Here is a 26,371-nt window from a genome sequence, read left to right on the forward strand (position 1 = left end):
GAAATAAGGATGAAGGAAAGAAGAAAGAAAAAAAAAAGAAGGAAGGAAAGAAGAAAGAAAGTACAAAAAAAAAAAAAAAAGGAAGGAAGGAAAGTAGAAAAAAAAGAAAAGAAAATAAGAGGAAGGAAAGAAGTTAAAAAAATTTTTAAAAAGGAGGACGGAGAGAGAAAGGGTGCCTGCACACGAGCAGAATTTCAAGCGCGTGATTTTAGGCACATAATCCGCCCCAGACCGCAGCCAATATACTCCTATGAGGATCCGCAGTTGTCCCCAGACAGACGGATGTGTATCGCGTTTTTTCACGCGAGTGAAAAAATCTGCGACCTGTTCTAATTTTGGTCGGATCATGCCATGAAGCCTCCAATACAAGTGAATGGGTGCGTTTTTTCACGCAGTACATCCGGAGTGCAGCTGCGGATGGAGTCACTGGTTGCTATGACTACAGGAAGTAGGCATGGTAGGAGGCGTCCCAACACACAGCAGAGCTTCACAGGCACATTTCAACTGCAGATCTGTCCTTTCAGTCCCCTCATCTACCAGAGAGCAGCCAGCAGACACCAGCCAGGGTGCACCCAGTACCTCCTTTTTTTCCTGGGGGGCTCTTCCTCCTCCGTTACCGCAGTACGTCCGAAAAAAGTTACATGGATCAACCATGCCCACAAAGACATCTGCTCACCGGGTGAAAGCATGTTGCCAGAATAATTTAACGGTGCTCACACAAGCAAGAGGGACAGAACGGAGTCTGGGTGTTGGTTTTTAAGCTGTTTTCCAGGGAATGGGCAGTTCTCTAGGGGTTGGGTTATTATTTTTATTATTGTAATAAGGGTGTCTTCCGGATTTTTCTGCGCGTTTTTTTCCGCAACACATCCACGTATATCCGCGCGTGATTTTTCACGCATCCGCACCTATCCGCAAGCACATTTAGGTACCATACGCGCGTGAAAATCCGCGAGTGGAATCCGGAACGCTCGTGTGCAGGCGGCCTAAATGAGGAAAAAAAAAAAAGGAAGGAAAGAAAAAAAAAGAGGAGCAAGAGAAGAACAAAGAAATTAAAAAAGAAGAGAATGGAGAGAGAAAAGGAACAAAAAAAGAAAAAAAGAAGAAAAAAGGAGGGAAAGGTAAAGGGGCAAAGGATGATTGAATAGTTGGTAACTGCTGTCAAATGAGAACATTGAATGGAGCTCACCTACAAAACTCTGGTTTTTCGTTTCCCATAACGGAGCGGCTCTTACACCATTCGCTACTAGCGCAAAAAAGGCCTTCTTTACCTGCAGAGGCAAGAAAACGAGAGATAAGCTTAGCTTCATGGTTTCATATTCAGATTGACATCAAACTCGGAGGTACCCTGTATCTGTATAATGTAAAAGTAAGCCTGTAATAAGGACAGTAATAAAATCATCACCGGCTCTTGGTTCTGGGCTGCAAAGAGTTTTATTATATACATCCAGGTGTATCTCATCCTTAAACGGTCAGCTACTCGGTCCACAGTCACAGCTATGGCCTCTATCCGGGTCCGGGAAGCCGGCGTGCTCAACCGGTGCCTACTGCTTGGGTTATTTCCACTGAGGTCTTATTTCCGTCCACTGGAGTGATTGCCTAAGGTTTGCAGGGATCTCTTCACATACACATCCCATGTTAACCTTACATGACAACGCAGTCAACCAATCCACCAGTAATTAATGACACCACTAAAGACTGACGACCCACTAAGTGATGTCATCCGAGCGATGACTGTCAGCGGGAGGAATGACCGCTACGCTGCAGTGAGATGTGGCTTAAAGGGGATAAGAAAATATTTTTCTAGCAGTTAAAAGTCAGCCCAAGGCATAATAGAAACCGCCGACCCACAAACCAACAGAGGGTTGTTAAAAAAATAAAAAAGCAGCATAAAAAAACAAAATGCAAAGCAACACGCCGGCCTCAAGCTTACTCTTCAACTGACTTTGAAGAATTTTAAAACAGGGTGAAGGGAATTTGGTTTCTTGAAGATTTCAGAGAATAACAGGAAGCCTACAAGCTTTGAAGAAGAAATCTCCGACAGGAAGAATTGTTTCACGTACAAAACAAACACGTCTTAAAGGGTTCGCAATAAGGAAATGAAAAGGAACCAGTAGAGACTTACCAAAAAGGCTGGGCAGAGAACTATAGCGCCCCCTTCAGCCTACGCGGATACTAGGTGGGAACAACCCAGAGGTGAGCTATATATCTAGAGAGGATAGCGATGGGGATTACTTATTATTCATAGTTATTGGCCTGATCGGCTCAATGTTTTACTTAAAGGCTGCTGCTACATATATAACCGTTTCCCGATCTCCTCGTACCTCACTGACCAAACATTCAGCATCTCCCATTCATATCACCTCATCATCTCACCCCCTCTTTGTTGGGGTTCCTCAAGGCTCTGTCCTAGGGCCCCTACTCTTCTCCATCTACACCTTTGGTCTAGGACGGCCCATACAATCCCATGGCTTTTAGTACCACCTTTATGCGGATGACACTAAAGTCTACGGCCTCATGTCCACGGGGAAAATATGATTTAGGATCCGCAGCGGATTACCTGCACGCGGATCCGCACCCCATAGGGATGCATTGACCACCCGCGGGTAGATAAATACCCGCGGATCGTCAATAAAAGGGATTTAAAAAAAAATGGAGCATGAAAATCCATTTTCGTGCGGGTCTCCCGCGGGGACGACTCCCGCGGGCTTCTATTGAAGCCTATGGAAGCCGTCCGGATCCGCGGGAGACCTAAAATAGGAATTTAAAGAATTTACTCACCCGCAGCGGGCCGGGAAGCTCTTCTCTTCCTCACGGCTGCATCTCCCTTGCTTCGGCTCGGCGGATGTGCCCGGTGCATGCGCGCGGCACGTCGACGACGTGCCGCCGGCGTGAGGAATTCATCCGCCGGCGTGAGGAATTCATCCGCCGGCCGAAAAAGAAGATCCGGCCGTGAGGAAGAGCAGAGCTTCGCCGCCCGCTACGGATAGGTAAATTCTTATTTATTTGTATTTTCAGCGCTCACGTCCGCGGGGCAGGAGGGACCCGCTGCAGATTCTACATGTAGAATCCGTAGCGGGCCCGATTTTCCCCGTGGACATGAGGCCTACCTCTCTGGCCCAGATGTTAGACACTATGGGATGTTGCATAGAAGAGAGCTGTTGGCCATATTGCTCCTCGCGCTCCCTGATAATTGAACTAAAATGTGATGTGAACAGCCCACATCATCTTTCCATCCCGATTTTGTTGCTTCACGCCAATCGCAGGATTAGGGTGTAATGGCGGCTTACAATACAAGCGTATGTCTTGGTCCGCTCATCCGCACAGTGCTCTGCTACGTGCGATAGTCTATTTTAGATCACAGAGTCCAGCTCCATCCTCCTTTCAGCTCAACCCAGAGAGATAGACTCAAGAACGAGTAGATCAGACACCCCATCTTCTTCTAGCCCTTGCAAATAAGTTAGATGGAATACCTCTGCAGTGCCACCTACTGGATGTCAGCATTCCTGCAACTCAATTTACAGGAATGCTGCCATCCAATAGGTGGCACTGCAGAGGTATTGTTCCATCTCCCTTATTTGCATATTACCTACAGGAGCATGCATGGCCTTATAAGCCTCCTCACTCACCTCCTAGGTGCTCTCCGGATTCTAGCCCTTGAAACACCTGGGAAACATTTAGTCACAAAACTCCAGATGGATATAGATTTTTTTTCTTCACAAACATATAATTTTACATATAAACGTTGGCAAACTGTAAATAGCAATAATTATCCAACGGGAACTCACTTGTAAGGTCGTGTCAAACACAACAAGCTTGGAGCTGGTGGGCACGATGTCATAACACTTGTGGGATTTCATGAAGCGCACATATATGTCACTCTCTGATTCTTCGACAGCTGAAAGATACGAGTCCCCGTTAGTACGGAACATATAGCATCACGGAACTAAAGATAACCTTTACTAGGAAGTATAAGACTCATTGAAATACATTGGTGTGCGCAAAAAAAACCAAAACGCATCAGGTGCTATTTTTGTCCATATTCGCGGTCCAAAGTTGCCCAATAAAAAAAGGTTATACGAGTTATGAAAGTCCGTCTCACCGGGATTCCATGGTGTACTGCTTACCGGTACTGCTCACTGGCCAACCAGAGCAGCATATAAATGCCCACCTTCATATGTCCAAGATGGGTGCATCGGGTAGTCTAAGAATCACTGCAGCCATCTTGGACATATGAAGGTGGGCCCCAGAAACAGTTGGATCTACTCCCGAACCAGGACGGCGGCCAAATCCAGCAATATAACTACCCCCTCCACTTCCTGTACAAATTTGTCCCAGATTGGAAGGTTGCTTTAATGGAGTATATACACTTCTATATAAAATATATGCACAACGGGAGAGATTTACTAAGCTAAGTGCCCCCTTACATGAGAAGGCTGTCGGGGTGTAGATGCGCCTGGCAGTAGCCTCCATGATGATTGCTCAGTGAATGGAGGCGGAGCGGATAGATCTCTTCCATTCGCCCACCCGCCTCCATTCACAGCAAACAGGCAGTCTTTCATAGATGAGGATCTGCCTGTTTAAATGGGTAGATAGGCATTTGATTTTTTTTTTCATGCCTGCATGAACCAAACAACGACGAATGAATTATCATTCATATTGTGCAGGCATTCTAGAATCTGAATGATAATCAGTGTAAAAGGGCCCTAAATGTACCAGAGCTCAATTTGCACCAAACACCGAGCTTACATGTCTTGTGCCCCATTTATTATCAGCTTTCAACACCCAGAGCCCATTCAGATGGAGGATCTTCCCACATACGGCCACCATTCAGGGACGTGGCAGATTCATCATCCAGCATAAGCCACGGTGAGACGCTTGGTGCCCATTTAAGCCAGTCGGGGTCTATTTTTGTGCCATTAGGGCCCCTTTATGTGGGACGGCCTGTGGGATGCAGATGTCCGACAGATGTCCGTCGTTCCTGAGCTTTTTACACAAGAACGAGCGTTGCTAGTAAATGGAGATGAAGCGGGGATCGTTCCAGTCGCCCGCCTCCATTCACAGTGAACAGGCAGTCATTCATAGATGGCCAGTGGCCTGTTTACATGTCATGCACGCAGAAACTGAATGACGAGGAAAAACAAACAAATTCTTATTCGTCGTTCAGTCGGGCAGCGTTTACGCCAAACCAGAACCCTTCAGACCTCCGCTGGATGCCGAAATCTGAATGATTTATTGTCCCATGTGAAAGGGGCCTTACACAGGATTAGCAAATCTGCCTACATTTATAGACACACTGGGGCAGAAGGATCAAAATGAGCTAAAAGAAAGTCTTTGTTAAGTTGGCGCTATACAAATAAAGATTATTATTGTTGTTGTTACCCATAGCAACCAATCACAGTGCAGCTTTCTTTTTACTAGAGCACCATGATAAACAAAGCTGCGCTGTAACCGGTTGCTATGGGCAACAAAGAGCATTTGTCTTTCAGTTTTGCTAAATGAGGCCCACTCCATACACTATATACATATGCACAGAGCCTTACAGCTCATCAGTAAGGATGCCACTAATCTAGAGAGCGGCCGCATATATAGGATGGCCATGGAAAGCTATCCGGAAACCACACTGTTATGGAAGCCGTCTAACAGAAAATATGTTGTCTTTACCTATAGCAACCAATCACAGCGCAGCTTGCATTTCTTATACTTTTGTGGCGAAAGAAAAGCTGCGCAGTGATTTGTCACTATTTTCTTTTAGACGGCTTTTATAACTGTGTGCTGCCGGGCTACTTTTCTGTGGTCCACCCTGTATAATATCCATACGTTACCATGATTAAGCATTATGGAGGTTTTCTCAGAAAATTGGAGTGTTTCTCTACTTTTACACCGCCATTCATCAGCTACCATCTACAGAACCAAGTGTGTAGAAAAATATTAAAAAATATATATGTATAAATAATTTCTCTTTTCTATTTTTCTTTTTTTTTTTTTTTTATTATACATACACACATATTAGATATGTATAAAACACAAGTGCAAGTCCCCAAAGGGAACTAATTAAAAAAAAAAAAAGGAACAATGGTTTTTTTTTAACAAAAAAAAAAAAAAAGGGGGGGACTCATTTTCCATTTGTAGCATCAAAAAAATAAAAGAAAGAAAGTGTAAAAATTGCTATCACTAAATCTGTCAAAGGTCCCATTTTTATTAAAATACCCCGCTATTAGTCCTACATGGTTTACTCCATCAGAAAATAAAGCAATAGAAAAACTACTTTTTTGGTCACTAGTACTACGTCTCCAAGAAAAAAAACGGAATAAAAGGCGAACAAAAATAGCCCTTCACACGGCCCATCAATGGAAAAATAAAAGCTAGGAGTTCACAATCTGGCAACAGAAAGCAATTATTTTATGGGAATTTTTTTTTTCTTTAAAAGTACTACAATATAAGAAAAACTATTTTGGGATCGCTGTAATTGTTGGACCCACGGAATAAAAGACAACGTGTTATTTTTACTGCATCATGGACGCTTCAAAAATGAAACCCGCCCAAAATGGTGCCATTGTGTTTTCCCCATTTGTCACATTAAATGCTACCATTGAAAATTACAATTTGTTTCACAAAAACCAAACCGTGATGCAGACATGTCTTTAAAAAAAGGGAATCCCGGAACTGCAGAATGTAACCCAGGCGCATCAATGACCCTTGGCCGTGAAAGGGTTAATGTCCATCCAATGTGCGACAACTGCCCACAGAAGTGATGAATGTGTGGATGACGGATGCCGCCGTATGGATCCAGTCACATGGTGCAGCTGAGGTTCTGGACTGCGGTTTCACCACTACTGGCCGCCAGCGCAGCGGTCACAGGGAGTGTATATGCTGTGGATTTTCCACATGTGGTACAAGTCACGTGGGCGAGGCGTTAACAAATTTCAATAATAAGTTGCAGGGAAAAAAATATCAAATGGAGTTAAACGGACATGTGGTGCGAATTTTAGCTCAACAGCGTGCGAATTGAAATCAATGGGAAACACTTACCGCTACTCCGGCACACTTAAAAAAAAAAAAAAACACGCCCTGGAGAATTGCAATTTCCCAAAAGTGATGGGAGGTATTTTTCGCATGAAAAACACCTTGCATCTGCGGGTGAAAGGCACGTTGACCGGCGCGGTTTCCCACTTTCACATGTGAATGTAGCCCAAGGGCTCCTTCTCACTGGCAACTTTTTCCTGCGCATTTTGAGCATCAGCGCTGCTTTTTCTTACAAAAACTTCGCTGCCACTTGCGATTTTCTCATGCGATTTTTTTAAAGCAAAAGTCAATAGGACTTTCTATTGTTAAAAACGCATTGCACGAAAAAAAATGACAAGTGCGTGCTTTGCGATGCGATAAAAAGAAGGCTCCATAGGGAAACATGGGAGATTCTTAAAAAACGCAAGAAGATGGGACATGCCGCAATTTTTTTCTCTCACACTATCGCATGAGTGATAACGTCGCAAATGTGAAGGAAACCATTTAAAATCATTGGTTTCAGAATTCTGCTTTTTCGCTCACTCTGGCATTGCACGATTTTATCGCCAGTGTGAGGCGCCCTAATGGATCTGGGAATGTTTAGCTTGCAGAAGAGAAGGCTGAGAGGAGACTTAATAGCTGTCTACAAATATCTGAGGGGCTGTCACAGTGCAGAGGGATCAGCCCTATTCTCATCTGTACAAGGAAAGACTAGAAGCAATGGGATGAAACTGAAAGGGGGGGAGACACAGATTAGATATTAGACAGTGAGGGGGATCAATAAGTGGAACAGGTTACCACAGCAGGGGTGAGTTCTCCTTCAATGGAAGTGTTCAAACAAAGGCTGGACAGACATCCATCTAGGATGATTTAGTGAATCCTGCATTGAGCAGGGGGTCGGACCCGATGACCCCAGAGGTCTCTTCCAACTCTACCAGTCTAGGATTCTATATATGACTGGAGGATCAGACTTATGTGTCTTCATGGAAACGGGCAAAAAAAAAAAAATATGTTTAAGGCCGGCTGCACACGGCCGTGACGGGCTCCGCCGCGAAATTCTGCGGCGAGCCTGCCAAGGCGCCCCCCCAGGAGACCCCAAACTTACCTGCAGATCCGGCGCCCTCACTCCCGCATGACGCTTGTGACATGCGACACGCCCACCGTGTCATATGACGCGGTGGGCGGGGAAGCGGTTTCACGCTATCTTCTGCTGTGCTACAGCAGAAGATAGCGTGAACGGATGGCTTCCATTGACTGCAATGGAAGCCGTCCGCGCGTGAACCCGCGGCAAATAGAGCATGCCACGGGTGAGGACGGGAGATTTCACGATGCGGAATTCCGCGGTGGAATTCCGCACCGTGAGCATTGAGCTATTAGGTTCAATAGAACCTAATAGCTGCGGGCAACGCAGCGGATTTCTGCCGCGAATTACGCAGCGGAAATCCGTTTGTGGGAAGGAGGCCTAAGAACTTACAAAAGGGTAGAATACACACTGGATAGTCGCTTTATTAGAGCCCCCGATCCCTTAATGAACATGACCCCGGAGGGCAGTATAAAATCATGTGACAAGTTCTCCACAGATCAGTTTCAGTGTGAATCCACTTTACATGAGAAAATTCAGTCATCTGAGCGATTCCAACAAAACCTGGTCATCGGGGCTAGACTAGCCGGGGCCAGGATGTCACTGCCAACCGCATGGGGTTTTCTCATGGAATGGTGTGCAGAGTATATGAGAATAGTGGGATCAAGGAAACACATCTAGTGGGATCTTGTGGACAGAAACAACTTACCACTGAAAGGGGTCAGAGGAGGATGTCAAGAACCGTTCCGATCAACAGGTACTGAACAGTCAAGAGCAGCAGAATACAACAAAGCTGGTGCTTCAACCAACGTGTCCAAACGCACAACTTGCCATTCCTTACCACGGGTGGGCTATAACAGCAGATGACGCAAAAAGATGGGACACGCCGTGATTTTTCGCAACATCACATGAATGAAAACATCGCAAATGTGAAGGAAACCATTGAAAATCATTGGATTTCTCAGCCTCATCCTCCTCACCTACCTGCATAGCTAAGAGGGGCTATCAAAAATGTAGAGAACAGACAGATGGAGCCTATGGCAAAAATGCTTATTATTGCTTATTCTGTACATTTCAAAAAAAATTCAGTACAGCAACTTCATCTGCATATCTGCGTGCCGTGTGAACAGATCCGAGGAGTTCTGTGACCGAACCGCTGAAGGGAAGACGTGCGGAGAATCCTTCTGCATTACGACAAAGTATTTGCAACGGGGGAAAAAAATATATATATCTTCTCCACAGATGCTTTCCCATAATTACCAGACTTTTGGCAATTAAGATAATGAGTTTTGTTCCCAGGATATTTGGGGAGAATCACAATCTGTTCCAGGAAAGACAAGGAGTTTTACTTTACTTCTGACTTGTGGACAAGGAAAAATATGAAAAAATTCTGTGAAATTTGGGCTGATGTAAAGTTCTGCAGGTCGTCTATTTAGGGGGTTCTTCTGGCGACCGTAACGAAACTACATGATATTGTCCGAGGAGAAGTAATATACATACAGGTTAGGGGCTGTGTGCAAGAAACGAGGGGGAGGGGTGCCTCTAGATCTTGGCCAAGGAAAAGCAATCCATGCATACGGAATGGACAACCCCTCCTATATCTAAGATATAGACATTATGGTATGGAGCGCATCAAGGATGTACATACAGTAGCTGTACGCACCTCCACCTATATACTGTATCTGTATTAAGTCACAGCTTGCATCTCCATAAGCTGCCTTCGAATACTTCAGAGACGCCGGACCCTACAGATGTGGGTGTAACAACAAGTCAGGCTGATAGAATTGGACAACTAGATTCAATGGTGTCTCCCAAGATAAAGAACACCAAAAGCTGACAGGAAGTGTTGCCAGAGGCGATGGCGGAGTCATATCGGCATGGGAAGCTGCCAAGAGAGCTTTCGGTGGACGATTGCAGAATATAGATTTATTCTATACCTCTTCCCTCATCAGCATATAAGTACTAATAGAACACATAGTATAGGTCATGGTTGTGTCACTTGGAAGGGCGGTGGGCAGCGACAGGAGGCATCCAAAGTTTTCCACTCATCGACTTCCCAGAGGAATAATAAGAGGAAGGATAATGCAGAGGACTAAGAAATGATGTTCTAAAATTAAAATTTCATGGGAAATAAAAGTATTAAAAACTGACATGTCTGGAGAGCCGACATCCTCTTCAAAGGGGAGAAACAATGACATTGAAATCTGCTCAGCCATACTCCGCCTCGCTGGGGAGCTCCTCGGCCCTGTCCCTCTCCCCTCTATCATGCCCTTTCCATTCTTTCTTATCCCTTCATTCTTAGCTTTTCACTAGAGGGCGCTGTTATAAAAAAAAAAAAAAAAATGTAAAAAAAAACCTTGTAAGTTTAAAAAAACAAAAACAAAAACAAAGCAGCTCCTGGCCCCCGCTGCACTCTTCTTTCAGTTCCAGCCATGATGGCCTGCATCAGTGACATGGACGGTTGCAGCCAACTACCAGCTGATCCCAAGTTGCATACACAAATAACTGTCAATCACTGACCGGACCACCCACTGGACCCCATAGGGCTCATGTCCACGGGCGTGTTCGATTTGTATCTGTGCAGATCCCTCCACTTCCAGGTTTGCTGTATTGCGTACACTCCTCATGATACGCCATCGGACATGTGCAGTACAGTTTTGTTTTTATCCAAATCTCCTGCTTTCCTGCAGGGTCTGCAACCCGTTTGCAGTGACAGCTGCAGGTGTCATTGACTTCATTGGAAGCTGTCCCTGCGGGATCCACAGGGGAGTGGAGCATGCTGAGATTTGCTTTCTGGACCAAAAGGTCTGCAAAACAAATCTTCATGCTTAAACTGATTTAAGGACGCCCATGTATCCCTATGGGCAGCTTGATTTGTGGATCCCCCGCATGGGTGTGCCATGCAAATCAAATCTGCCCGTGGACATTGGGCCTTGGGCTGTCAAGCACCGACCGGACCACCCACTGGACCCCCCTCGGGCTGTCAAGCACCGACCGGACCACCCACTGGACCCCCCCCCTCGGGCTGTCAAGCACCGACCGGACCACCCACTGGACCCCCCCCCTCGGGCTGTCAAGCACCGACCGGACCACCCACTGGACCCCCCTCCCTCGGGCTGTCAAGCACCGACCGGACCACCCACTGGACCCCCCTCCCTCGGGCTGTCAAGCACCGACCAGACCACCCACTGGACCCCCCTCCCTCGGGCTGTCAAGCACCGACCGGACCACCCACTGGACCCCCCCCCCCGGGCTGTCAAGCACCGACCGGACCACCCACTGGACCCCCCCCCCCCTCGGGCTGTCAAGCACCGACCGGACCACCCACTGGACCCCCCCCCCCCTCGGGCTGTCAAGCACCGACCGGACCACCCACTGGACCCCCCCCCCCCTCGGGCTGTCAAGCACCGACCGGACCACCCACTGGACCCCCCCCCCTCGGGCTGTCAAGCACCGACCGGACCACCCACTGGACCCCCCCCCCCCTCGGGCTGTCAAGCACCGACCGGACCACCCACTGGACCCCCCCCCCCCCTCGGGCTGTCAAGCACCGACCGGACCACCCACTGGACCCCCCCCCTCAGGCTGTCAAGCACCGACCGGACCACCCACTGGACCCCCCCCCCCTCAGGCTGTCAAGCACCGACCGGACCACCCACTGGACCCCCCCCCCCTCGGGCTGTCAAGCACCGACCGGACCACCCACTGGACCCCCCCCCCCCCCTCGGGCTGTCAAGCACCGACCGGACCACCCACTGGACCCCCCCCCTCAGGCTGTCAAGCACCGACCGGACCACCCACTGGACCCCCCTCAGGCTGTCAAGCACCGACCGGACCACCCACTGGACCCCTCAGGCTGTCAAGCACCGACCGGACCACCCACTGGACCCCTCAGGCTGTCAAGCACCGACCGGACCACCCACTGGACCCCTCAGGCTGTCAAGCACCGACCGGACCACCCACTGGACCCCTCAGGCTGTTAAGCACCGACCGGACCACCCACTGGACCCCTCAGGCTGTCAAGCACCGACCGGACCACCCACTGGACTCCTTAGGCTCAGAATGTGCAAGGTTTAAGTTTTAAAAAAAGGGGAAAGGTTTTGTTAATCAATCTGCTCCGCTCCTCCGGCTCTATAACACGATGCCCACTGTTGGGACAGAGTGTTCCATCTGACAGATTCCCTTTAAAGCGTTTCCCTTGCTTCCATCCATTATGTAGAACTTTTGTCTGAACCAAAATAAGAGGAGACTGAAGATTATATCTCAAGATGTTCCAGCTTTAAATAATGTATGCATTACACTGTATGTAGGTTAGGCGCAGCGGGGAGGGGTGGCTGATTAATGCAAATGAAGAGACTTATTATAGATGATATACGCAGAAGTATAAATCAGAAGAGTACAGCGCCAGGCGTGAATACTGATCCACAACAGGTCTTATATTACTAACCTAGACATAGCGCAGCCATAAAGGTCTCCTATCCACCATCCAGCCTCAGAGTCAGACAACCCGCGTGTCCTTCAGAGCAGAGAGTCATAGCGCTGTCATATCTGGCGGGCGGGCTGCAGAGGGTTTCCCGCCGGGCACAATATATAGCGATTGTCGCCGCTTTTCCCAAGTCTATATGTAGATTAAACCTGTTGCTTAAAAGTAAATGAGTCCGTGTGCTTGTAACGATAAAATATATTCATGGGTCACCCAGCGAAGGCCAAAGGGGATTCCGTCTACCAATTTACATCTGTATACCTCAACGAGCTGGGCATCCAGGGCGGAGCGTTAATGAGGGGGTTTTCCCACTAATATTTATTTGCCGTCCACGGGATATGAGATAAATATCTAGGGACTGGTCACCGCTGATCCATGTCCTCCATGAGCGGTGGTTGCATGTGTGTATGGCACGCCTCCATTCATTTCAAGGGGCTGATGGAAATAGGGGAGTACAAGCGCTCCGCTATCTCCGGCAGTCCCACTAGAGATGAATGGAGCAGCACCGCACGTGTGTGACCGCAACTCTGTTCAATCTCCTTCTCACTGCGGGGGGACGCTGTAAGCCTGCAAGGAGGAAGAGAGGGAGACACAGGACCCCGTTCTCAGCACCCCCACTGTTTTATCATCTACCCTATGGATAAGTGATAAAGGGGTTGTACCAAGATCGAGTTTTAAGACTAGTATTTCATACGTAAAAGTCAATCTTGATTTAAGCCCTTTATCATCTATTCACAGAGATTAAACCTTTCCAGTCCACTGTCTGACGTCTAAAGACATTCTGATAGAAGGCTGTTCAGCTCTGATGTCGGAAGACGTCCGGCAGGGTATTCTTACTGTAGATTACTGGCCACTCTGTTGTCAGGAGCCTCTCCAGCATGTCCAATACCGCAGTACTGGCTCTAGCCAGCAGATGGCGCCATTGTATAATGGCAGAAAGAGAAAGCCCCCTAGGAAACCCTGAATCCAAAATTGAATTGCAAAGGTTAAGTGATAAAAGTATGATCTATGGGGGTCCCACCGCTGAGACTCCCCTCCCTGTAAATCTTGAGAATGAGGGTCTTGTGTCTTCTTGTTACTGTGAGTGAGAGAATAGAGCCTGCAGTGACGTCAGATTAAAGGCAGCAGTGGTTGTACATTAACGACCGCTGCTCCAGTTATATCAATGAGGCTGAAAGAAATAGCCGAGCGCTTGTACTCGATCATTCTCCATTGAAAATGAAAGGAGCGGCACCGCGCAACTATCGTTCCATTCCCTCTCCTCCTCAGTGCTGGGAGTGCAGAAAACCCGCAGTGAGGAGGACGACCCCTCCCCCACCATTTGTAGCATCAGTAGCGGTCTCGATGGTGCGAGCCCACGGTTACCAGACTTCTTTCCTACCCTATGGATTGATGATAAATGCCCTTTAAGTTCAGTGGAGTGAAACGCACCAAAATAATTAAGACGCACCTCAATGAATGTGACGCATCTCGGACTGTTCTCAAGACAAAGGAAGTACAGACTTACATTGTATTTGCACCCTTTTCTGTGTTTCATTTCAATGCTACATCTATTGGAAACTTGTTGCCCCTCACGGTTAATTCCATCCGTGTTCCTTGACACTTTTTTTCAAAGAGAAGAGTCACAAATTGTAGCACAAATATGGAGGGTGCAAAATTTGGAACACATTTACGCCAAAATACTTCAGCAAAGCGGATGGTAAATCCCCCTATTGGTTTAAATCTCACGGACATATTTTTCTAAGGGTCCGACCAAATGTCTGCAAGAAGCAACCTAGTAAGTCGTGAGGAACCGATACAGAAAGTATTACATAACTTTTCATCAACTTCCCGAAACCACAGCGTTCCTCTAATAGGTCACCTCAGCCTTACAGAAGGAGCCAATATACTCGTTATGGCTGGGCCATGGTGAAATAATAATAATCTTTATTTCTATAGCGCCAACATATTCTGCAGCGCTTACAAAAACAGAGGGATACAGAAAGACAAACGTACAAAAACCACGGTTACATAGTAATCAGTTGATGGAAACAGTAGGGGTGAGGGTCCTGCTCCAACGAGCTTACATACTACAGATACTGGGGTGATACAGAAGGTAAAGGGCTGGAGATGTGTGCGGTATGGGGGGGGGGGGGGGGTGGAGAATGAGGGATGCTATACACACACAGGCAGTGTTCAGACTTAAGCCGTATAGTGGTTGAGTTGGTATGACTGCAGGGGCGGTTGACGGTGGCTAGCAGGGAATGCAGTCAGTAGGACAGGGAGCATGTTATCAGGTGGAGTACAGAGCAGTTTGGTTTAGGGGATTTGGTATGCCTCCCTGAAGAGGTGCGTTTTTAGAGCACGCCTGAAGTTCTGCGAGTCCTGGATTGCTCGGGTAGCCTTTGGTAGTGCGTTCCAGAGGACTGGTGCTGTTCTGGAGAAGTCTTGGAGGCGGGAATGAGAAGTTCGAATTAGAGGGGCACGCAGTCTAGTTTCGTTAGCAGAGCGGAGAGCCCGGGCTGGGTGATGGATTGAGATGAGGGAAGCGATATAGGGGGGCGCTGCGGAGGGCTTTGTGGATGAAGGTAGAGAGTTTAAATTGAATTCTGCATTTAACGGGCAGCCAGTGCAGTGACTGGCACAGGGCAGAGGCGTCCGAGTAGCGGCTGGACAGGAAGATGAGCCTGGCTGCCGCATTCAGGATGGATTGGAGAGGGTAGAGTCTGGTGCAGGGGAGGCCGATCAGCAGCAAGTTGCAGTAATCGAGCCGAGAGTGGATGAGGGCAAGAATAAGCATTTTTAGCGTGTCCACAGTGAGAAAAGAGCGGATTCTTGCGATATTCTTGAGGTGCAGCTGACATGTTCGGGCCAGAGATTGGATGTAGGGGGTAAAAGAGAGATCAGAATCAAATATGACCCCAAGGCAGCGGGCATGTTGTCTAGGAGTTATGGTGGCGCCACACACTGAGATGGAAATGTCAGGATGAGGTAGAAAAACACCAGTAGGTCCGTTCATTCATGGCTATCTGACGGCGTGGTTGAGTAAAGGATTAAGTCCTGTTCAGACAGTCACTCGGAAGAGTCATTTGCGCGTACAAACGAACATCGTTCATTTGTGCTTAGAGAGTGCTTATTTTTTAGTCGTTCGCCGACATAACGTTCTTAGAGGAAATCTACATGCAAATTCATTCACAGGTCATTCAAATATGAACGGCTGGCTTTACAACCAGATGACTTTTGATCAACTAGCGGCTACTTTTTGGTAAACTGAAATGACTATCAACTAGTAAGCAACTTATCACTTGTTACCCTGTCCATAGCCAGGTTTTACTGAAAGACCATCGTTAGAATTTTCTCTTTCGACCGTTTATTCAGATGATAGTCGTCCCGTGTAAAAGTACCTTAAATTCCACAATACGGCACAAATTTTGTTCCAATTGCTGGACCTCCCATGCAAATAAACAGGATCACACGGGCAAAGGATGCCGATGATTCATTATAAACATGACCACTCAGATAATCCCGTTCATGGCATGATCCCCACTGAAGTCTATGACTGGCTGAGTAGGCGGGTGCATAATGAACAGCGCACGATCACTGCCAACTTCGATGCCATAAGGAGGTAAGTACAGATTATTTCTTTAATTTTACAACATTGAGCAGTCATAGAATTTTTTTTCTCCAAGTTCCAAAAAACACTTAGGCCTCATGTCCACGGGGAAAATCAGGCCCGCTACGGATTCTCCATGGAGAATCCCGGAGCGGGTCCCTCCTGCCCCGCGGACATGAGGCATTAAAATAAAAATAAACTCACCTGCTGTGGACGGTGCGGGTCTTTCCCTCTTCGCGGCCGGATCTTTTTTTTTTCGGCCCGGTGGATGTGCTCGGCACGGCGGCTGCGTGCAGCGCGCATGCGCCGGGCACATCCTCCGGCCGCGAAGAAGGAAGATCGGGCCGCGAAGAAGGGAAGACCCGTACCGTCCGGAGCAGGCGAGTTTAATTCAGGCGCGGGTCTCCCGCGGATCCGGACGGCTTCCATAGGCTTCAATAGATGCCTTCGAGAGCCGTCCCCGCAGGAGACCTGCACGTCCGGATTTTTTCCTGCACGCGGGACCCGCGCCTGCAGGGAAAAGTGACAGCCGCAGGTATAACTACATCCGCAGGTATTTAACTAATGCATCCCTATGGGGCGCAGATCCGCGTGCGGGAAAAACGCTCCAGATTTTAATTCTTAATTTTCCCGTGGACATGAGGCTTTAATTTTGCATTTAGGAAGCAAAAAATCTATATTTTCTCGTTCCTGAAACTTCTAAACTTTTCACACGATGGCAGACAAAACTTTTCACAGACTTTTTGTTAGACTTGTAGGACTACCTGCAGGTTCTACGCTGTTCTGCTGGCTAAATCATCAGATCTATCCGCCATGGTCCAGTCAGTAGGAGGCGTTTTTCCTTTACATCCCTATACACACCCGGCATGCTGACATACATAGCTGCAGGGCTGTTGTGTGTTCAGCTGGAATGCGGCTGGCACAAGGCGGGTAAGCGGGCTGTACGGCTTTCAGCAGCTCACACTGAACCTGCTTAGCCCTGAGGAATGTCTATAGAGAGGTGTTTTCTTAAAGGCGATGGGCCTTTCTGAAGCCACTTTTTTGTGCAGATTAACATAGAGGAACTATAGAATGTTGAGTGAACGGCTTTGTTTCTGCATCTCCTATAGAAACGTATAGGTCTTCAAGCTTGTAGACAACGAAAACCCTATGCAGTGCCACCGGCTCCAGAAAGGGGTGCTGGTAAAAGTAGACTCAACTCCACTCTTACCGGCACCTAGAGGAAGCAAATATGAGCACACTGCTATAGCACTCAATGCATCCGGTCCCCCGCCGCTGCTCCCGTTCTGACGGGGCCGGTCCCCCGCCGCTGCTCCTGTTCTGACGGGGCCGGTCCCCCGCCGCTGCTCCCGTTCTTAACCAATGACATTACTGACCAAAGGGACACATGACCTCATCGCTAATGAATGGAAGTGGAGTGGACAGACAGTCGTTCATAGAGGAGCGGGCCGATCCATCATTCAGTGTCCTGCATTCTGAATCTCAATACTGCATGCATTTACAATAAATGATAATCATTCAGATTCCTGCTGGATGTGGGAATCTGGACAATTTATCGGCTGGTGTAAAAGGACCTTAAGGCCTTCCTCACAGAGGTTTTTGTACAGCGTTTAGTTCTGCTTTTTCAGCGCTGCGCTAAACGCTGTACAACGCTCCTATTCATTTCAATGGGGCTGCTCACAAAAACGTCAAAATGCAGCGTCTTCCATACTGCGCTCTGACAGCGATACATGTTCTATCTTCGGCCGCTTTCAGTCCTGTGTCGCCCATTGAAATGAATGGGCAGTGGTTTCAGAGCTGCTGGAAACGTGGCACAACGTGGTACCATGTTTTTGGCAGCGCTAAAGGCAAGCGCTAGTGGCACTACCAAAAAAAAAAAAAAAAGGAATCCTCTCCAAGCTGGTGCTGTCTGGGACTCTCCAGGGCTCCTTGCAGGATCCTGGCCACTTGTCATGCCGACAGAGGATCTTTTACTAGTGACAGGGATTGAATTCCCCGCCTCCCAGTGAGAGATTGCTCTCATTGGTGCATCCAGCGCTGACCGTGATTGGCTGAGTCGGCTGTCACTCAGCCAATCAGTGTCAGCGCTGGATGCACCAATCACAGCCATTTAATGGCTGTGATTGGTGCATTCAGCGCTGGCTGTGATTGGCTGAGTGACAGCCGACTCAGCCAATCAGAGCAATCACTTCCTGGAGGCGGGGAATTCAATCCCTGTTAATAGTAAAAGATCCTCTGTCGACGTGACAAGTGCCCGGCATCCTGCCCAGATAGCGGCGTGGGGGCTCCCGACGGCACCTGCATGTTGAGTTGTTTTTTTTGTTTTTTTTCAGCAGCCAAAACGCTGGCATACCACATGCCAGCGCTGCTGAAACCGGGCAGATTATCACTGCTTTGCTTGCATACAGGATCAATGATTGCTCAGTCAATAAAGACGGATGGGCCTGAGATCCTTCTGGGCCACCACCTCCATTCACAGTAAACGGGCTGCCGTTCACAGATAAAGCATTGCGAGTGTAACACGGGCCGATCGTAATTTCCTTTTCGGGCCTGCCTAAAATGAACAAAAAATAATAACCGAACAAATTATCGTCCGCTGATCAATCACTGGCAGCGTTTACACTATACGACTACTGTTGGGCCGCTGCTCAGGTGATGCCACTTCTAAATCATCTGACCAGCAGCTCGGCAGTCAATAGGGGCATCAGTAATGTGTTGGGGTGTAACAAAATAAACTCGTCAATCCTCATTCCCGGATGGTTGTTTGTTTTTTATCAACGCTCAAAGTTCTCTTGTCCTCGTTGTACTTGTATCCATTGTACCAAACCTTTGTTTTCATTGTTTCCATTGCTCACGGAGGCGCTCCTGCATCGCATCTGTTTGGAGGTGGCAGCAGCTGCTGGCATGTAGCGAGTCATGCTGCGTAGGGGGCATTCGCACGAGCGACTTTCTCGCGCAAGTTTTGCGTTTTGCAAGATTTATAAAATTCACACTGAAATAGACCCCATTGTTTTCAACAAGTCTACTTACATCTGCGACCTCTCTCTCACAACGGTGCCGCGAGACAGAAAACTAGAACACGCCGCGATTTTTCTGTGAGGTGACTGAAATCTCGCCTGCTATTTCCAGTGGGTGAGAAAAACAAAGTTGCAATACACATTTTTTAAAATTTCTGCTACTGAAAATACAAGCAATTTTCAAGCATATAGAAAATGTGCAAAAAAAAAAAAAAAGCGAAGCTTTGGCCAATCCCAACGCACACACCGTGAACCCTGCGATTTTACAAGCGCGAGGTCGGTCTGATTTTCTCGGACCAATATCGCGCTCGCCCGTGTGAATGAACCTTGAAGGTGAGAGTTTCAACCATTGGAGTGCACTTTCAGGAACAGATCTGGCAGGAAGACATCCTTCATATTCCCCGGATCCACTTGCGACTTTGGCTCATAAAAACTTTATGAAAAACTGCATTTTTCCCCCCTCAAGGCCGGATGCACACATTATGGAATTAGCGCAGCGCAAACCTATGCTACGGTCACAAAAATCAAAACTTACAGTCAGAGCCGGCCATTTATAAAGCAGCTGTCCTCGGAGCGGGATTAAGGGATCTGCGCGGAGCGGGTGGCACAAATTAAATGGTTTTTAAGACGGGTTCTCTCATCTAATGAAAGCATTTGTCATCCGGGGCCGCAGCAGCCGCTCTCTCTAGTTTCATCATCAGTAACGAGGAATAATTATAGAAGTCTAAGAAAAAATACCACAACGACGTTCCAAGAAAAACCCGTATAAATAGCGGATGACGGTTTACACGGAAAACAGAGCAACAAGGCAAAATTAGGATGGGGGAGGGGAGGCGACTGCAACAACAATAGAGGAGTGCATGTCTACATCTCATCTATTTACTTAATAAGGTCATTTTTTACGTGTGTTTATACACGGACCGAGGGTTGTATTCTGCCCATCTCAGACAAGAGTCGGACATGCAATATCCTCTGTCCCAGCAGATCGGGCGGCACACCGCCCGGTAACGTTGTGGCCTCCGATGCGAGTTACGTCTGAGATTGCAACTCACATACCGCCGTGTGATTCCAGCCTTAATGTGGGTGCCTCAGCCACTAACTCTCACACCTGACCATTATACCGAAACGTCTTGGGCATCCCACTCTAAACCCCCGGGCGTTAATATGGCATCTGCCCCCATTAGGACCTCCACTCTTCAGGGAAGGCTTTCCACAAGATTTCTGGGGGGGGGGCTGTGGGATTTTCTGCCTCTCTCCCTCTATCGCCCCCAAATTTGCCATTGACGCGTGCTGCGTCACGGCAGGAAGGGGCCATACCAGGCACATCACAGCGGGGAGGAGCCAAAAACTAGGGTGGGGAACGAGCATCAAGCTCGGCAGAGTATGTCCGCTCAATTCTAAGAAGGACCCATCACTACTGGGGCAACTAGAATAACAGAGGTAAAAACATATATCATAAGTCACGCTATTTAGCACCCCTAAACCATGCCCCCTCAGATGGTATTTTTGGGTGATTAGGGTGGCAACCCTAGGTCCAACTGCTAGGACCCTCACTGATCAAAATACCGTAGTTCTGTGTACCCTGAATGAATAGTACAGTGGTCAAGCAACTTTCCCTGCTCCATTCATTCATTTTCACCTGTGTCTTGTCATAAGTATGTGTGTGTATTTTATATATTCATTCATGCATGCCTCTTCGCTTCTATTCCATAAGGTCCGAGGAAGGATTCTGAGAGGTTGAAAAGCTCGCTGTAACATCATGTATTTTTGTTAACCATTAAAAGGTATCATATCTACAAGGTTACTTGGTTTCTCTTGCTGGGAGCAATCACATTTCATTTTTACAGGACTGCTGGTGGTCCCATTGGGAGGACTGAAGTATTGGCGGGCATGCCTGACCAGTGCCTCATTCATTCTGGAACCTCTGAGACTCCTGCACACTTTGGGCGCATATTTTAGTCCATGAATACGCAGCGTATTTACGGGCCGAAAAACACTGTTGCCGTGCGTTTTTCTTCCCATCGGCAGTCTCTTCACTTGCGTAAATATGCAGCGTAAAAGCACACAGAATTACATTAATTTTGTGCAAAACTACACCGCAAATATGCGGGTTTCCTGTGTATTTTGCTGATATTTGCACATGCCAATTTATTTCAATGGGCTTCTACAGTACGCATTACACCAAGATAGGGCAAGCAAAGTATTTTTTAACGCGATCGCACATCGCGTGAAATATACACTCAAGTTATATCAATGAGTTCTATTCAACACATATAATACACACGCGAAAAACTGTGCACATAATACGCATATTTACGCTTGTGTGAATCAGCTCTTAAATGGGTTATCCGGGGAAAATACGATTGGTCATTAATAGTTAATTGGTTGGGGTCTGTCGCTCTGCACCCCGACCGATCAGCTGATTGTGCGCCCGCTGACAGCGCCGCAAATACACAGGGGTCGGAGCAGAAGTCTCTGTAGTGGCCGTCACTTGTAACTGCAAGCTTGTCTCTCATTGATATAAACGTGAGCCATAACTGTTTAACCCTACAACTGTCTCACTGCTTGCCCAAAAATGGGCATACTTCTGCCCTCCTTTTTACAACACCATCTTACTTGTGTTAACCTTTTCTTATCCAAATCCCACCTACCACAATACCAAAAAATAGCGCCTACTATGGCTCATTCACACAGGCTTATGTGGCCCAAGTACTATAGGTGTATTTTTGGGTACGTTACAAGTGCATTTACTTCGTATGATGGATGTGAAAGATACATGGACTACATACATCCATGTCAGTGAGCCCTAATGTGTCAAGATAAGAAAAAAATAAAAAAGGGCTACCACTGGAACGTGGTTCCCCGTCCTTAAGGGTTAATAAGCAAAGACTGACCAAAAATAAATGGATGACTGAGTGTCATACGGTCACGCCAAGATCTCCAGAACAGGAGTCTCTTTAGCTGGTTACTAGACTGCGGTCCAGATTTGTGATCTAGTGGAACATCTCATGGCCCAGAAATCTCAGCGCTCCGGTAGCTTAAACCACAGAAATACAAAATAATCTGCAATATCCCGAAACTAGAAGTTGAGTTGAAGACCCCTCTATCCATGCGGCTGGTATCAGAGCAGCACTGCGCCCCCGTACTGACTACTCTCTATGAGGAAGCGGGGGGGGGGGGTGCAACAATAAGGCCCTTTTTTCTCTTTACACGTAGGTTTACGCTTCAGATGTCCCTCGGCCGTTCCCCGGGTCTGCTGAATAGAACAGTCAGTGTATTTACCTATTTATACCATAGAAAGCTTCTTTATAAAACTACAGGCAAAAAGAGGAAACTGTTCAGGCAGATCAATCATCCGACCACGAGCCAAGTGACAAGGGACGTGACCGCTGGCCCACACAAGCCGGTATTTATTCTGCCGAAGGCGTCAATGAGTGGAGAAACCGGCACTAAATGGCACATAAGATCTCTGATGGAGCGATGTGAATAGAGCGGCCCGGTGACGTCTGGTAGCCCCGTCCTGCGTCGCCACTCTCCAACAACTAGGTATTCATCCAGCTGAAGATCCAATGATAGACCCTACTTACGACGAGTTCAGACTGACGAGTTCTGTCTGATAGCAATATGGGTAGAACTCGTGTGTGTGAATAACACATTGATTTTACACTGATGCTGTGAGATTTAACCCTTTCCAATCCACTGTCTGACCCCTGAAGATATTATGATTTAAGGCTGTACGGCTTCGATGTTGGAAGACGTTCCTCGGGGTTCTCTTACTGTATATTGCAGGCCTCTCTGCTGTCGGAGCCTATCCAACGTGTCACCTCATGCAGTACTGGCTTTAGCCAGCAGATAGCGCCGTTGTATAACAGCAGAAAAAAAGTAAGCCCCCTAGGAAAACCAAGATACAAATTGGATTGGAAAGGGTTAAAAAGTCTCTGCATGTCTTATTTTTGGGCGATTCCTCGTAAGGAAAAAAACTCAACAGTAAAATAGGGCATACTGCAATTTTTCTTTCGCTCATGGAATACGCCATCCGTTTCCGCAAGTGTGTACGGAGGAAGGGGGGGAAAAAAAAAAAAATTAAAAATGCATCCCTTTCAATGCCAGCGTTTAACAGTGGATCGCGGAATCTACAATACCAATCTGCCCGTGTGAGCCCGGTCTGAGGCTGCAGATTCGGTACGCCCGTGGGATTCAGTCTGAAATAGCCGAAGAGTATTCAGACGAAACTGTTTATATTAGTCAAACTACATTATTCAATATTATCCTCCAAAAATTAGAGAAACATTGCAAAGCAGAGACCATATTGGGGTCCCATCAGCATAGGTGACTCTAAGACAGAAACCCCATAGCGTACACAGATATGCTATGTGAATGGCGCCCCCCTAGGAAGATGCTCTGATTCCATTTGCTGAAACCTGATCTTTAGAAGACCGATATCTGGCATAATCAGCGCACTACAATTGTACAACGTGGTGATTTTTGAAAGGTCTCCGGCCGCAGCAATCGCATAATGGAAGGCGGAAGTTACAGCTGAAGTCAATAAGTCGAAGACTAGAGTTAAAGGTCATTGACACATGTGTCATCAGCCTGGTAATTGGTGGCCCGGGGTTGTGTAGGGATCATGACCTCCTTATCAGTCTCCTATGCCCATAGAGCACTTTCTTCACAGTTGAGGGAGGGGCAGCTTTAGTGACTCTTCAGACGACCATATTTGCACGTGTTTTTTGCGTCCGTAAAATATACGTGCGCAAAATCAGAGATTAGAACCCACTGATTTCAACGGGTTCGTTCTTAAACTTTTTAGCCAGTGCATTCCCTGCACAAAAAAGTAGGAGCTGCTCTATTTTCCTGCATGAATTGACCATGCGTGCGCAAAAGGAACTGTAATATGCATAGATACGCGTGCAAATCTAGCTCAAGCCTCGTTCATGCGCCATTTTGCTGCGGAGAGCGTATTTGCCCACACAGTCGTGTGAACATGCCCTTATTGTAGTCACAATTACTATGGCGCTAGATAAGAACTGTATATGTCTATATACAGGGAGCTCATCCTAGTAGTATTGGCAGTATGCATTCATGTACAGAGAGCTCCCCCTAGTGGTGGTGGCTACATAAATCTTTATACAGGGAGCTTCTCACCCTAATGGTGACCCTATATTTTTGTATACAAGTAGCTCCCCCTAGTGGTGGCTGCATAAGTCAGTATACAGTGAACTCCTGGTCATGGTGGCTATATAAATGTGAATACAGCGAGCACCTCTAGTCATAGTGTTTACATATATCTGTATAATAATAATCTTTATTTGTATAGCGCCAACTTATTGCACAGCGCTTACAGTGAGCTCCCCCAGTGGTGGTGTGGCATAAGGCCTCATTCACATGGCGTATACAGTCTTGGTGCATGAAAATTGCATAGTTTTCACAGCATGTATATATGCGTATTTAGTGCCCATGCAGATATAATTTTAATTTATTTTATTTTTTTACACGCATGTTACATCCATACTCACTGCGTTTTTTATGTGCGCAAAACAAAATTAAAAATACTCAAAGCGGGCACATCGACCTAATTTTTTTCATACCATCTCGTAGCAACATATACAAAAAACTCAGCAAATATGCCTATCACATGTATGTTCACATGGGGTTTTTTGCTTTTGTTTTCTTAGAGATCCCATGGACTTGAACGGGCAATTTTGTAAACACTGCCCAAAATAAGACATGCTTAAAATATATATATATTTTTCATACATAAAATAAGTACTTAAAAAACAAAAGTTGAGTAAACAAATGCGAAGCACTAGTGTTGTGTGCTGTTCGTAATAAGTCTGTAAAAAATATGGACTTGATAAGGACAGAAAATAAGCGTGTGTGAATGAGGCCTAAAATCTGTATACAGGGAGCTGCGCCTAGTCGTGGTGAATGCATAACTTTGTATATAAACAAGTCCCCCTAGTGGTAGTATATATTTGTACACAGGGAGCCCCTCCTAGTGGCGGCTACACGGAGTACATCTCTACACAGGGAGCCCCTCCTAGTGGCGGCTACACGGAGTACATCTCTACACAGGGAGCCCCTCCTAGTGGCGGCTACACGGAGTACATCTCTACACAGGGAGCCCCTCCTAGTGGCGGCTACACGGAGTACATCTCTACACAGGGAGCCCCTCCTAGTGGCGGCTACACGGAGTACATCTCTACACAGGGAGCCCCTCCTAGTGGCGGCTACACGGAGTACATCTCTACACAGGGAGCCCCTCCTAGTGGCGGCTACACGGAGTACATCTCTACACAGGGAGCCCCTCCTAGTGGCGGCTACACGGAGTACATCTCTACACAGGGAGCCCCTCCTAGTGGCGGCTACACGGAGTACATCTCTACACAGGGAGCCCCTCCTAGTGGCGGCTACACGGAGTACATCTCTACACAGGGAGCCCCTCCTAGTGGCGGCTACACGGAGTACATCTCTACACAGGGAGCCCCTCCTAGTGGCGGCTACACGGAGTACATCTCTACACAGGGAGCCCCTCCTAGTGGCGGCTACACGGAGTACATCTCTACACAGGGAGCCCCTCCTAGTGGCGGCTACACGGAGTACATCTCTACACAGGGAGCCCCTCCTAGTGGCGGCTACACGGAGTACATCTCTACACAGGGAGCCCCTCCTAGTGGCGTCTACACGGAGTACATCTCTACACAGGGAGCCCCTCCTAGTGGCGGCTACACGGGGTACATCTCTACACAGGGAGCTCCTCCTAGTGGCGGCTACACGGGGTACATCTGTACACAAGGAGCTCCTCCTAGTGGCGGCTACACGGGGTACATCTGTACACAAGGAGCTCCTCCTAGTGGCGGCTACACGGGGTACATCTGTACACAAGGAGCTCCTCCTAGTGGCGGCTACACGGGGTACATCTGTACACAAGGAGCTCCTCCTAGTGGCGGCTACACGGGGTACATCTGTACACAAGGAGCTCCTCCTAGTGGCGGCTACACGGGGTACATCTGTACACAAGGAGCTCCTCCTAGTGGCGGCTACACGGGGTACATCTGTACACAAGGAGCTCCTCCTAGTGGCGGCTACACGGAGTACATCTGTACACAAGGAGCTCCTCCTAGTGGTGGTGGCAGGCAGCTATGACAGTTAACTCTGTCTGTCTGAAGCAAAGTTGAGGTTTTGGCATTAGTCAG

The 26,371-nt window shown here is 47.5% G+C and overlaps 1 protein-coding gene across 3 annotated transcripts in view; it reads right to left on the reverse strand.

Moving 5' to 3' along the window:
- The window catches only part of PRKAG2 (protein kinase AMP-activated non-catalytic subunit gamma 2), a 318,286-nt gene that overhangs the window by 24,804 nt on the left and 267,111 nt on the right, over positions 1-26,371 (reverse strand). For all 3 annotated transcript variants that reach the window (XM_066585251.1, XM_066585252.1, XM_066585253.1), the window contains 2 exons: positions 3,786-3,895; positions 1,187-1,268 (listed from right to left, as the gene is read on the reverse strand). In XM_066585251.1, coding sequence (XP_066441348.1) covers positions 1,187-1,268; positions 3,786-3,895 — 192 coding nt within the window. The remainder of the gene's footprint in view (positions 1-1,186; positions 1,269-3,785; positions 3,896-26,371) is intronic.

The sequence above is a fragment of the Eleutherodactylus coqui genome, chromosome 12 (genome assembly GCF_035609145.1).
Source record: "Eleutherodactylus coqui strain aEleCoq1 chromosome 12, aEleCoq1.hap1, whole genome shotgun sequence".
Taxonomy (NCBI): domain Eukaryota; kingdom Metazoa; phylum Chordata; class Amphibia; order Anura; family Eleutherodactylidae; genus Eleutherodactylus; species Eleutherodactylus coqui.